The sequence below is a fragment of the Lycium barbarum genome, chromosome 11 (assembly GCF_019175385.1).
Source record: "Lycium barbarum isolate Lr01 chromosome 11, ASM1917538v2, whole genome shotgun sequence".
Classification (NCBI taxonomy): Eukaryota; Viridiplantae; Streptophyta; class Magnoliopsida; order Solanales; family Solanaceae; genus Lycium; species Lycium barbarum.
The window spans coordinates 37,133,034-37,148,275 of NC_083347.1; the positions used below are offsets into that span (position 1 = coordinate 37,133,034).

The 15,242-nt window shown below is 39.5% G+C and overlaps 2 protein-coding genes across 2 annotated transcripts; one reads left to right on the forward strand and one right to left on the reverse strand.

Annotated features, from left to right (window-relative positions):
• Nucleotides 1-11,211: 11,211 nt before the first annotated feature.
• Nucleotides 11,212-11,875, reverse strand: LOC132617464 (probable NADH dehydrogenase [ubiquinone] 1 alpha subcomplex subunit 12). Its single transcript, XM_060332463.1, has one exon. It carries the CDS (start codon nucleotides 11,858-11,860, stop codon nucleotides 11,279-11,281), a length of 582 nt encoding a protein of 193 aa, XP_060188446.1. The 5' UTR covers nucleotides 11,861-11,875; the 3' UTR covers nucleotides 11,212-11,278.
• Nucleotides 11,876-12,766: 891 nt separating this feature from the next.
• Nucleotides 12,767-14,150, forward strand: LOC132617463 (carboxylesterase 1). Its single transcript, XM_060332462.1, has one exon. The coding sequence runs from the start codon at nucleotides 12,879-12,881 to the stop codon at nucleotides 13,899-13,901; it is 1,023 nt and encodes a 340-aa protein (XP_060188445.1). The 5' UTR covers nucleotides 12,767-12,878; the 3' UTR covers nucleotides 13,902-14,150.
• The last annotated feature ends 1,092 nt before the right edge of the window (nucleotides 14,151-15,242 follow it).

The window sequence follows — 15,242 nt, forward strand, 5'->3', positions numbered from 1 at the left end:
TCAGGGTATCATCAGCTTAGGGTGAAAGATGAACACATTCTTAAGACGGCATTCAGGACTCGATATGGGCACTATGAGTTTCGTGTTATGTCATTCGAGTTAACTAATGCTCCAACTGTATTCATAGACATGATGAACCGTGTATTCAGACCCTTTCTAGATCTATTTGTGATTATATTTATAGATGATATTCTGGTTTATTCACCGTCAGAGGCTGGACATGCAGATCATCTACGTGCAGTGCTTAGAGTTCTTCGAGATAGATAGTTATATGCGAAGTTTTCTACATATGAGTTCTGGCTGAACTCTGCGGCTTTTCTTGGTCACATTATTTTAGATGAAGGCATTAGAGTGGATACTCAAAAGATTGAGGCTGTAAGGAATTGGCCAAGACCCACGACACCAACAGAGATATGTAGTTTCTTGTGTCTGGCAGGATATTATAGGAGGTTTGTTGAGGGATTTTCTTCTCTTTCAACCCCACTAACCAAGTTGACTCAAAAATCAGCTAAGTTTCAGTAGACGGATGCATGTGAGCGGAGTTTTCAGTTATTAAAGGACAAGTTGACCTCAGCACCCGTCTTGACTCTTCCAGAGAGAACAAATGGCTATGTGATATATTGTGATGCTTCAGGTATCGGGTTGGGCTATGTATTAATGCAACACGGTAAGGTTGTTGCTTATGCTTCTAGCCAGCTGAGGAAGCACGAGTCGATGCTCTCAGTCGTAAGTCCATGGGTAGTTTATCATATGTGCAGCCAGAAAAAAGAGTGATCGTCCGCGAAGTTCGTCAGTTAGCTAGCCTTGGAGTTTGGTAGTTAGACTCAGGTGATACAAGAGTCACTGTCCAGGATATAGCGATGTCATCTTTGGCAGCTGAGATAAAGGAGCGTCAGTTTGAGGATCTTATTTTAGTTCATTATCGAGATACCGCCCCTCAGAAAGAAAAGATACCCTTGGTGATTACAAGGGATGGAGTGCTCAGATATCGAGGAAGATTATGTGTTCCTAATGTTGCAGGGCTTCGTTGGCAGGTTATGAGTGAAACCCACTATTCTCGTTATTCTATTCATCCGGGCACAACAAAAATGTACTATGATATCAAGGAAGTGTATTGGTGGGATGGTATGAAAAAGGACATAGCAGAGTTTGTGGCTCAGTGTGCAAATTGCCAACAAGTTAAGATAGAGCACTAGAAGCTCATAGGTTTATTGCAGGCTATTGAGATTCCGACATGAAAATGGGAGGTAATTGTCACGACAAAGCTAGGGGCTGCGACAGGTACCCAGGGCTAGCCACCAAGCACCACTCGTTCTACTACTCATCTTGCTCATTTAATGCCCTTTTATCACATTCTTATACTCAAAGCGTAGGAAGATCATATTTCATAGGAAAACACAAATACATTTATATACATATGCCCTTAGGTTATCCAAATAATATATATATATATATATATATATATATATATATATATATATATATATATATATATATATATACATATACAGTAGCATCCTCGGGAGACTGCCTAACCCACACTGCGCATCTACGAGCCTCTACTGGAGTACTGAACTCAAGGACGGGACAAGACCCCGTCATGCCCAAAAATATATATATATACATGACTATATACACAAAAGAATAATCAAGCACCTCCGGGACAAAGGAGTGCTTCCAATCGGCTGACAGCTACTACGAATCTGGATCAAGCTCCCCTCCCTGTCTACCTGTGGGCATGAACACAGCGTCCAAAGAGAACGGACGTCAGTACGAACATTGTACTGAGTATGAGAGGCATAAACAGTGAAATAAGACAATAATAGTAAGGAGATACCAATATAGGACATCTGAATCTGACTGTCAAACATGAGGGAAATAAGTCATACTGTCTTACTCATGCTCATCATCATATCATATATGCATAACGTATAATTGCCTGTCCATACCGGATCGGTGTGATAATCATAACATTAGCCTGCGTCCAAGCCTCACGCGTCAGGGGTACCATCTCATGCCGCCCACTAGTAGTGTCTCCCCATGCCATTCGGCCATGGTGTGTATAGCTGCCCGCCTTGGCGGTGACTGCCCAGCCAAATAGGCACGGTGTAATAGTAATATCATCATAATATGCTTAACTTATCATAATACATGCATAAGGCTCAAGATCAACCATACTTTATCAGGGTGACGTAAGGTCGTGATCCCCCTATTGCATTATGGAGCAATCATTGACATTCTGCCTCACCTTGATGGAATTAGCATATAAAGTGAGTGTAGGCAATAAATAACATCATTATACTTTAACTCATTACCTTGTGTAGCTAATTATGGACATAGGCTCATATCTTTCGGAACTTAAGAAGTTCATGGATAAGAAGGAAAGTACACTACAGGATTCATGCCGTTAGAAAGAAAGGACTAGCCTCACATACCTTTGACGTTTAACGAAGCTATCGTTCGCTTGTTCTCCTTTGATATCACGTCTAGAGGGAATTCGTACTAACGTTAGTTAATCGACTATAAAAACGTGCTACCATTTCTAGAGGAAATTGGGCAGCACTTCCCTTATTTATACTACTTTTCCCGTGTTCTATATCAACTCCCAAACGCTCACAGCAACATTCACAATATTGCAATCAACAATCATCGTTTATATACATTGACCACAATCCACCATTCCTTTTCAATTTCTCCACATTCATAGTTATAGCTTACTATCGCGTTTTCTCATGTATAATACTTATTTCATGGTCTAAGCGTCATTTATAACGTATTCATGATCTCAACACATCAACATTCATGATTTCATTCAACTACCATTCAACCATGGCACTATTCACTCATTTATGACCCATTTGCTATACTTTTCTACAATTCAGGTATCTTAACCTTTCAACACCTTAAACAACATGATATGGTCATGAAACTTACCTTGGATGATGGTTGAACAAGTCTTGAGTGGACTTCCTCCTCTAGCACCAAAACCCTACTTCACTTCTTTTGGGTTTTCTTGAGAAAGATGAATTTTAGTGTGATTCTTACACTTGATTTCGTGGGTTTCATGCAGTTGATCACTAATTTCCTTTGGTTTTCTTGTGATGAAGAGTAGAGAGTATTCTAGAGGCTTCTTGAGAGAAATACCATGGAATTGAAATGAATTGAATGAGGTTAGGTCTCCTTTTAATGACTTAAAATCTAATCCGGAATGAACAGTGACTGAGGTGTACAGTGGTCCTAAACCCACTTTTCGGGCCGTATTCTGGTTTACGGTCCGTACTTCGCGACCGTTTTTAAGCATAACAGAACCAGAAAGGTTTGCTAGAGTCATGGTGGTTTACGGTCACAGTTTACGGGCCGTATTTCGATTTACGGTCCGTATTCTGGGTCGTATTTAACCATTTAGACATTTGGCAGAAAGTTGAAATTTTGGAAGGTTGGAAGACAATAGCAATTTACGGGTCGTATTCCACTTTACGACCAACTGGGCCAAAGTGCAAACCTTCAAATTTTCACTGTACGTTCATGGGGAAATTTTCGAGGTGTAACAGTAATTAATATGGATTTCATTACAGTTTTTCCCCGTATGATTCGATATGGGTCATAGTTGATAGGCTTACCAAGTCAGCCCACTTGCTACTTGTCCGAACTACGTATTCAGTTGAAGATCGAAACTCTACCTTAGAGAGATTGTCCGACTTCATGGTGTTCCTACAGCCATTATTTCAGATGGAGGAGCGTAGTTCACCGCTAACTTCTGGAGATCTTTCCAGAACGGATTGGCAACTCAAGTGAGTCTTAGTACTGCATTTCACCCGAAGACAGAAGGGAAAGTTGATTGTACTATACAGACATTTGAGAATATGTTGAGGGCTTGTGTGATTGATTTTCGAGGTAGCTGGGATGATCACTTGCCTCTTATTGAGTTTGCGTATAACAACAGTTACCATTCTAGTATTCAGATGGCTCCTTATAAAGCTTTATATGGGCGGAGATGTAGATCACCCATAGGATGGTTTACTGTTAGAGGGAATCAGCTAGTAGGCCCAGATTTAATGCAGCAAGCAGTTGATAAGGTGAAGGTGATTCAAGAAAGGTTACTAGCGGCGCAGAGTCGACATAAATTCTTTGCAGATAATCGGCGATGTAAGTTAGAGTTTAAGGTAGGCGATTGGGTCTTCCTGAAGATCTCGCCTATGAAGGGAGTGATGAGATTTGGCAAGAAGGGTAAGTTAAGCCCTCGATACATTGGGCCATATAGAATCATTCGTACAGTGAGTAAGGTAGCATATGAGTTATAACTACCTTCTGAGCTCGAGTCTGTACACCCAGTATTCCATGTGTCCATGCTCCGTAAGTGCATAGGAGATCCCTCGAGATTCGTACCAGTAGATGATGTCCAATTGACCGAGCAGTTATCCTACGAGGAAATCCCTGTGGCTATATTAGATAAGTAAGTTCGTCGATTACGAACTAAGGATGTGGCTTTTGTTAAGATGCTCTGGATGAATAATAATGTTGAAGAAATGACATGGGAAGCAGAAAATGATATCAATACCAGATATCCACATCTATTCTCATCTTTCGAGGCAGTTCAGACTTCAGGTATGTGATATGCTTATAGCTATTTTATTTTGGTCGTGTGAGGCCATGGTTACTGTTGTTTTGCGTAGCCTTGTGATTGGTCGTGTGAGGCTATAATGTTGTATATTTTAGCATGTGGCATTGTGTTCAGTTGCTATGTATGGATTAGATTAGCATAGTTACAGGGGAGACTCTGCCAAAAGTTTTACAACTCATGACTTATATCAACATTCGAGGACGAATATTTCTAAGGGGGGAAGAATGTTACGCCTCTCGTTTTCGTCGTAAGAAAGTCTATGGCTTCCTATTTATGTATACCCTTAGTATGGAGATTCGTACCCGAGTTTATGAGATATTAAGTGCCTTACCTCGCGTATACCGAGGCACAAGTATATGTTTCTTACAATGCGATAGGATTAGAAGTTGACGAATCGAATCAACACGAATCGGAGCAACTCAGGGAACCAGGGACCAGTGCACTCTGACGGTGCAAAAGGACGGCCCATCAACATGTTGACGAGGCTTCCTTTCATGCTGTCAACCTGCCAAAGCCCCTGAATCTCAAGTGGAAAAAAGACGATGCATATCAACGGTCGTCGACATGTTGACGGGTCGTCGACCCTGAGGCGGTGGAGCTTTATTCCACTTACTATATATATAGCCAAATAACATTTTCCTCTTCATTTTTCACTTTCCCAACCAGAGATAAACCCTAAAATATTCCTCCCAACATTTCCCAACGAATTAGTGAAGTTTTAGCAAGATCCCAGCCCCGTGAACCCGAGCTAGTGAAAGGAAAGTTGTCCCTAGGGTTTTATTAAAGTTGTTGAGCTAATTAGGAGTTGGATGTGAAGTTTGATTTTTGGAGTTATAGTTCCTTCAAGGTATGTATATGATTATTACCTTTATAGTTATGAAGCGGTAAGTCGATTGAGGTTAAAGATGGGATTAAGGGCTGTTTTGGGAGATATTTTGGAATGGATTTGATTATATTTTTGATATGCAAGTATTGATATTTTTGTTGTTAGTATTGTTGTTGATGTTTGGGTTGAAATGGAATTTGAGGGATTGTTGAGTTTACAGAGGAAATGTTGCCCTAATTCCATTAAGTTATGAACTAGTTTAAAGGTTGGAATATAAGAACGTTCTAGTCTAATAGTTAGCATACTTGGTCTTGTGTGTAGATTTGTCAAGCTCGGGACATAAGCATAGTTAGCTCGAGGAACGGATAAGGTATGTTAAGGCTATCCCTTTCATTTTGTTTGCGTGATCCTTATGAGACGAACAAAAGAAGTAAACGAGCGAGTTCCAAAGACTTTATTCCTAGATAGCATAGGAATCATTGTGTCCTTGATCTCACATGTTTCATATCCATAGCCTCCAAAGATCTATTATAGTGATACATTAGCTTCTTATGCCACTTTGAAATCTTATGTTACCTCGAGAAGTTCAGAGTATTATTTTACAAGTCTTTCATGCATTGATATATATATATATATATATATATATATATATATATATATATAACTATTTTCTTACACCGCGCCGCGCTATAGTCGGTCGGGCAGACACGTAGATGTGCACACCACTGCAGTGGATACGGTATGAGATTACCCCGGACGCGGGATGCTATGATATATGAATCGGGTTTTACATTCCACAACATTGACATTATGGATCGGGCTGTACGTTCCACATCACTGACATTATGGATCGGGTTGTACGTTCCACAGTGCTAACATTTATATTACGATATATGTATTTTTAAAAGAAGGCATGCATATCATACGCTCTCAGAGGCACTTTTAGTTATATAGAGTTATACAGGTACTACCAGATGTTCAGTCACACCGATGTATTCAGATACTTGGATTAACTTCCATGTTTCAGCTTTCTTTCATGATTCTTATGTATATGTTGCTCTTATGCCTTACATACTCAGTACATTATTCGTACTCACTCCTCTTTGCTTGGGGGGCTGCGTTCATGCCCGCAGGTTCAGGTAGATAGACGGGCGGTCCAGCTCAGTAGGACTTCCACCCAGCAGTAGTCAGTTCGCTCCACTTGGTTCGGAGGCCCGTCCCGTCCTTTCTACAACTTTGTATTCTATTAGAGGTCTGTAGACAGTTGTACATAGTTGGGATGATATGTAGACTTGTCGGCTCTTATTTTGTTGTACCGCATATGTAGCGGCCTAGTCGGCTTGCATTGTTATTTTCAGTATATATGTACAGGTGGTTGTGATTTCTTGATGTCGAGTTCATGGCGTTGTTCTTACAAGAGTCATTATAGTTCAATTATAAGTCATATATGGGCCACCCTGTTGTTCAAGGAGATCCAGGTACAGGTATAAGGGTGTCTGGACAGTAGGAGTCAGGCACTCGTTATGATTCATCGGTTTGGCTTGTGATAAAAGTGGTATCAGAGCATTTCTGTCCTAGGGTTGTTTAAAGACCGTGTCTAATATAGTCTTGTTTATGGGTGTGTTGTGCACCACACTTATAGACAGGAGGCTGCAGGACATTTAGGATGTTGTCATTCTTTCTATCCTAGATCGTGCGATAGAGCTATGTGATAAGAGTTCGCCTTCTAATAATCTGTTATGATTTCAGCGATGCCTTGGAAGAAAGCTACAGCAGACATCTCCCAGATTTACTCGGTCCGCGCCTGCGATACCACGAGCACCGTAGCGCCACCGCTATGGCGAAGGGGGTTTCTCCAGCGAGCAACCCTCAGACCCAAATTCTAGAACCCTAAAAATTTCACCATAGTTTCCACATTTTTGGCAAGGATCAAGTACTATGATAGCATGCATGACTTTTACAAATATAACACCTTATTTCAACCACAATGAGCACCAAAATTTTGAGCAAAATCATCAAAAATTGCCCCTCTACCAAACACCCCCACCCCAACATGAACTACCCCATTGTAAGCAGATCTTTAGTATTAAGTGATAATTAAGACATTATGAATGACGAAATAACCTTTCATGACCCAAGAACTTCATACCCCAAGAAATCAAAAACCCTTGTTTTAAAGGACCGATTTTTCTCTCATTTAGCAACTTAGGCATGGAAATTTCAAAATAAAAGGCTATAATCAAGTTGTAGGACGATGAGAGGGAGTACATACCTTGAAATAGTTACAGATCTGCAAGATTTTGCTCTATAAGTGACCCTTGGGCTACAGAGAAATTCTTCCTCTTTCTTGAGTTATATGAGTAGTATAATGAATAATAAAGGGGGTAGGGTGTTTAAATGGGAAGTGAGGAGGGAGATAAGAGGTCTAGAGAAATTTTCATAGGGAGTGGGAGAGTTTTCGATTATTAAGAGCATAGAGGAATAAGGGGTGAACTGAACCATCCCACTTTTAAATCTGCCTGTGTTCCACTGTAGCGGTGGAGTTACCGCTGCGGCAATACCGCTATAGCGGTCCACTGACAGCTGTAGCGGACTGCGCCTGTCCGACCGCTTTGTAATTTTTCCCCTTTGCGCGACGATAACTCAAAAATCCTACCTCCTAGGGTGCAGGGGCTAGGAGTGTGACCATTACCCCATCCCACGCCGTTCGGGGATGAACAGTAGTTTAATTGGTATATGATGTAATGACCTGCTCGGTCGTTATTTAATACTTTGCAGACCCGTACCAATTCAAGGCCTAAAGTCTTAAATGATAAGCCCTATGGGATATCTAAAATGAATAATAGAGGGAAAATCAATTTAGGAAATAGTTAAAAATCGTGGGCCCGGGCAAAATTCGGTCCGTCGTAGCGGTCTCACCGTAGCGAGCCTGATGTCCGCCGCAGCGAACATCGCGGACCAGTGGGCGCGTTTTTCCATACTTAGTTTTATATTTCACTCTCTTTTTTAATAAAAGGCCCTTCAAGGCTGATATTAGGTTTTACATGAAGAAAAACCCTTGACACCAAGAAAAAAAAAGGGGCCTCCTCCAACATTCTTTACATCTTCCCCTTCAACTATCATCTATCGCGGATTTCAAACAAAGTCTAGGAGGGTGGATACTTCATGGAAGTTCGAATAGCTGCTCGTCATCGAGGTAGGTTACGGTTTACTTGAGTTAGACTTTGATTAGTGAGTCGTATATACGTATAGAATGACAGGAGAAAGCATGATTAGGTCTTCAAACATGAAGTTCTGATGGATATACATATAGTTTAAGGGAAGTTGTACATATATAGTAACTAGGGTAATAACGAATGTATAAATGGGCACTAAGTTTTATAATTGTTGAGGTTTATGTGTTGCTAATTGGGAGGGATCACTTGTTGCAATTAAGAAAGGTTACCCCACAGGTTAGCATAATTATTTCGAGGTATATTTAGTTCCGCAATAAATTGTTGAGTATTTGCAATGTTCACATGGCTGTTCATTCTTGTCAATGAAAAAGGTTGCATTGGGTGAGTTGAAGCGAAGGAAAAATAATGTTACGCCGGCCAAGGGAATGTTTCATGACATTGATCTCATTCATTAGCATTGTTGCATATGTTACGTGTAATTATTGAATACTGCATGAAACGGAAAGTATGGGTAAATAGCAGTTGTACTATCCGGTTTATGGCCAAGGTGGTTGGATTATGAGGTACTACTTGAAATTCGATCATTGGAAATATGTGACAATAAAGATATATACATATATGAAAAGGCACATTTGACCGGGGGTGTGGATGTGGCCTAGTTGTGAGCTCGTGGTCCAAGGTTCATTCTGGAACGAGTGGTACATGGACACCATGGGTCCTTTGCAGGTCATGACTATTGGGGAAAGACACCAATTAGCATGTATGTACAGTTTGTGTGTTGGGCCCTTGCATTGCATTACATATATTCATATCCTCATGTTTACATGGTTTCATTCTACTATGATTGCATTATGCATCTCTTACAATTGTGTTGGACTAACTGAGGAGTTCTAATCATGCATGAAGGTGTTGGCGTAAGAATGAATTACTAAATTTCAGAGTTTTTGTGTTAAATCTGGTGGACTTAGGGAGTCACAGTGTTTGATGAAAGTGTGAGCAGTACGTTCCATGGATGTAGCATACCCTAACGAGTGAACCGGATAGAAAACTCTAAGGCTAAAAATCAAAGAGTAGACGTTAGCGAATTTGAGGAAACAAGGCTCAATTATTTGTCCCTAAAAAAATAAACGAGGTAGGACTAACGGGACTAGTCGGATGGCTGGTGTTATCATAGTAATGAGGGTACCGGAATAACCAGGAGTTAGAAAGATGAGTTCATATCGTATAGTTGTCTATATTAGGAGTCTTGGGGGCATACGTTGACTTATATGTTTATCTTATTGATTTTATATTGTGTTGCGTGAACTAATCTTAGTCGACCTATGATGCTTATCAGTACGTGTGGTGTACTGATACTACTCTTGCTAAATCCTTTTAGGTGTAGATATGTTGCAGGTTATTACTTGAAGTTTCTCTTAGTGGACTACCAGACATCTTCCTACAACCTTGCTCATCTCATTCCAGGCAGAGGCTGTGTCGTTTATTTTGGTTTATCCCTATGTAATAGGAGCTCTTGTACCTGTCTAGACTAGATCCCGGGAAATTTTGCAGTCTTTCTTGTATTGATAACAGAGTCATTATGAATTTTTACTTTTAAATTGCGATCATTAAGTATGTTATTGATAATAAAATGTCTTGGATATTGGGTTGGTTAGTAAGGGTTCGCCTACTCAGTAGTAATACGGTAGGTGCCCACATGGCCCGTAATTTAGGTTGTGACATCCTATAACCAGGTTCAATGGGAAAAACGAATCATATGATGACTTATTGGGAAAAATGCACTATTTTATCTATTCCCTCCCTATGGTGTGAGTGCATTATTCTGTAACAGTTTGTGGAGGTTGAGTTTATAAACTCTTATTGAAATGTTGTAGCTTGTACGAGTGGGGTGTTAAGTTATAGAAGCACCCTTGACAGATTTCACATATGTAAGTGTGGAAGTAGGCCGCTTCCTATGAGAATTGGGCTCATTCTCAAAAGCACTCATGAAACCGGGATAGCACAAGGTCGTAATGTGCTGGCTGTGAAAGCTCATGTCAACACCTTGATTATTATGTGTAAGCAATATTTCTTTATTTCCCTTAAGCAGTCATAGTTCAAGTCTGAGACCACTACGACTCTGGAGTAAAGATTATTATTTTACTAAGTGAGGGTTCAATGCAGAGCACACCTTCATTATGCATAATAGTCTCTCTTCAACTAGTAAACTCTCTTATATTAATATTAAATTGAGTGGGGATTGATGGTCAAATTAAGCATTTTAATATTAAAATAAATTGTATTAAAGTGTCTTTCACTTGATTCATTATCCAATTCATAGTGGCAACAGCTGTGTCCGTTCTTTGTCTCATACTAAAGTATCCATAATGGTGCATTTCTTATTCATTGTTAAGTGGCAGTAACTCATTTTCCGTTGGAGGCATAATAAGATAGAAACGGTCTCTTTAATTTCTCACGTTCTTAGTGACCATAATGTGACCAATATTCTCTTTTTTTTTTTTTTTTTTTTTTTTTGTATCAACCTGCAATCTGATAGTACACATACGCTTAAAACAACAAGTTCAATACAAGGACAGTTTATTAACGACTCATTGCAGCACATACATATAATTGTCCAGCTGCTGCAGAAATTGCTTTTCCGAAGAAAATTGGAACCTATTCCTTCTTGGTGGGTTGCCAAGTTTGGTACCTAGTCCAGTCTCTCTGTCCAGGATTTAAAGTATGGCCTTTGGAGTGATATATGTACGCATCACCTTCACCAGAAAAGTTCTCCTTGTGCTCAAGCCCATACCTCTTTGGTTTCAGCAGTAGCAGTTCATCACCAGTGTGATCAGTGATGTGATGGAGCCAGCCATGCCATTCTGGTGGAACTTGTGAAGCATTGTAACGATCCTTCTGTGCATACTCCACCCACCGGTGTCTTCCATATTGCGTATCGCCTAGCTTCTCATAGTATTTGTTACCAAATTTATCCACACCAACAAGTGTTGCACCTATGTTGTGGATCTTGGTTTGCAAAAGATTTCCATCGGTGAGACAACTCAAGTATCCTTCTTCACGTAGCTCCCTGGCGAAATTTCCGAGACCTTTTTCCCTGATTGACTTGAAAATACCCCTCACTACCGACGCCATTTCTCTTCTCTTCTTTGAATTCTGAATTCTGCGAATGAGATTCGCTTGCTGTGATGAAAATAATTGACCAATATTCTTTTGTAACATTTGTAACCTTCTACCCATTATTCTCCATATTCACACCACTTTATTATCTCTTTAATCCACTCTTTTCATCCAATTAATTCAAGGATGAATTTTTCAACTATAAATAGTTTGTTATCCTTACCTTATGGGTAGAGAAAAATACTTTGGAGAGTTCTTAAAAGAGTAAGGAAAATAAAAGAGAGTTGAATTAGTTGAAGAAATGTGTTTTTCTTTGTGGAGCTTTGGACTCAACTTCTTGTCCAGAATTTGTTGAGTTATACAACATGATCGGGTTGTTGTATCCTGGAGGAGACAAGTCAGAAAGATTACTGCTGAACCGGTGAAGATTTGCTGCAGTGGGCTTGAATCTCCTTAAAGAGAGCGAGATATCCGCGCCTCAACCGAAGATATTTTTATTTCTTCATCTTATTTTTCAATTGTAATTATACTTTCAATTGTAATATCACCAACACATTATATATACAATGTAATTTTTTTACCGAAAAAGTACCCTAGCTCCGCCCGCCCTGAGTGACATAGTCGGTTTGGTTTTCTTTCAAGTTAAAACCGAATCGATGTTGGAGAAAGGTGCAGACGGAAGGAACTACAATAAGGGTAATATAGTCTACCACATCATGAAAATGTTATATTCCTGGATCAACATCAGCAGTTAAGAATCCTCAATTGTATGCACTTGTCAGTTTCAAACATGACAGCTGCTATTGTGATCCACACAATATGATCGATTTGACTGCTTCTAATATTTAAAATTGGTAGAAGCTGTCATCTTAGAAGTTGACTGCACGAATATGGACATTTTGTTGCTACTTTCAACTTTTAAATTAAATTGTAAAGCTGCCGTCTTTGAATTTAATTATAGTTCTATTGGCACTTTGTCAAATTAATTTGGCTGTCCTCAACAACAACCAAAGTGTTGACTTGCCAACTATATACAGAATATAAGGCTACTACTTTATGTTTCAAGAATTTCTCCCAAAAACTTCACTCTTCATCTCTAACACTAGTACATTAGTCCCACCTTAATCAATCTACAACCATGTCTAAAGATCAAAATCATCAAACTCTACCAATTGATCCTAATGTTGATCCCTATGGCTATGTAGGCATGGTTCGTCGTTCCGATGGCTCAATCACACGTCTACAAGAACCTTTTGTCCCTGTAGACACATCTAACAATCATTCCCTAGTCGTCACCAAGGATATTGCTATTAACTCCTCAAAGAACACGTGGGCACGTATTATTCTCCCTCGTCGACTACTCCATCCCCCCACCACCGCTAAACTTCCTCTTGTAATCTATTTTCACGGGGGAGGATTCATAGTGGGGACTGTAGATACGCCCATCTTTCAAGGCCTTTATGCGTCACTTGCTAGTGAAATTCCAGCAGTAGTTGTATCAATCGAGTATCGTCAGGCCCCTGAGCATCGACTTCCAGCAGCATATGAGGATTGCATGGAAGCATTGCATTGGATCAAGAACAAACCTGACGAATGGTTAGTCAACTCTGCTGATTTTTCCAAATGCTTTCTCATGGGCACCAGTGCTGGAGGCAACATAGTGTACCACTTGGGGCTAAAAGCTGCCTCAATTTGGGACAACCTTAAACCTTTGGAAATCAAGGGGCTAATATTGAATCAACCTTTCTTTGGTGGGACAGAAAGGACACAATCAGAATTAAAATTAGTTAATGACAAGATGTTGCCACCTATTGTAAGTGATATCATGTGGGAGTTAGGATTGCCTGAAGGCGTTGACCGCGATCACGAATATTCAAATCCAATGGTGGGGATTAAATCAAACCCCAACCTATTTGATCAAGTAAAATTACTGGGGTGGAAGATCTTGGTGACTGGTTGTGATGGTGATCCTTTAATTGACCGTCAAACTAACTTGGTAAGGGTCTTGAAAGAATTGGGCGTTCAAATATTGGGTAGTTTCACTCATGGAGCATATCACGGGTCTGTGGTTATTGATCCTTTGAAAGCTAAGGAATTTTCCATAGTAGTGAAGGAATTTGTGACGCCTAAGGCCTCATTTGTTCAAGATGTTAATGATTAAGATATATTCATACTAAATAAGTGTTTAGATCTTAATCCAAATAAATGCACTTAATAGCTTAATGTCTGGACCATGTATATTCAGACCTCCATTAAAGTGCAAATAAATGAGAAATAAGGCCTAAGTCATTTTAACGGGATAGGTTGTGGTCATTTTCTTCTATTCAAATCATTTCGCAATAATTTAAGAAACATAATTTTCTGTCACTTCACTATTTTCCTTGAATAATACGACAATGTTGAAATGGCCTGTCTGTGTTACGAAAGAACGCGAAGAAGCAGGTTTGGGCCAAAAATGATCTTTATTTTGTCTGATGATCCAATCCTTTTACTGTATTATTTAATTCCTTCTATATCTTTTGACTTCTTTGATTAGATTATACTATTAATATTAGTCCATATTAATATGTAGCCTAATTTTGTGTCTGTTTGATTTTGATTTCGTGCCAATTTCATTGCTTCTCTTTTCTCTAATTTTCTTGTGAATTGTTTAATTATTATCGGCTTAATTGTCCTTTTTATTGAGCCATGCTTTTCATTTCGAACCGATACTTAGAACATATTTGGTGATATTCGAGTTGTTGGTTCTTAAAGAGATTAAAGGGAATCCCTTCAGCGGAAAAAGGCAAAGAGTGTTGAGATCATTAGTGTGATCTAAAAGTCATCAGCCTTGCGTATAAACATGAGTAGAAAGAAATAGAGTACCATCTTTTTAGTAATAAAAACGTGTGAGGGAATTTGGAGTGTGTTTGGTATGAAGGAAAACATTTTGCGAAAATTGTTTTTCAATATTCTCATATTTGTTTGGTCAAAAATTCTTAAAAACATTTTCTTTAGAAAATAAGTTCCTTAATAATGGAAAAAATGACTTCCTTAATCAAAGTAGGGAAAACAACTCCACAATTAGCATTTCACCAATCATCCAACAACTCCCACAACCCACCCCCACCCAAAAAAAAAAAAAAATATTTTTTTTGGGTTTTCTACACTACCCATCCCCCCTCCACACCCCCCCCCCCAACAACTCCCTCCAAATTGTTTTTTTCCTTATTTTAAAAAGTTTTTTTGTTTGCTTTTTTACACCATCCACCTCCACAACCTCCCGCCTTCCCAACACCCCCACCATCCCCTCCAAATTATTTTTTTAAAGTTTTGATTTTTTTTTATTTTGGTTTTTTAGGACTCCCCTCGCACCCTGCCCCCCCAACACCCCACCAACCCCCCCCCCCCCCCCCCCCAAAAAAATAATTTTAAAAAAAAGTTTTGAAAAAAAATTCATTTTTTATTTTCTACACCCCCCCCCCCTCTCACTACCCCCTCCCGAAGTTTCTACTTCATATTT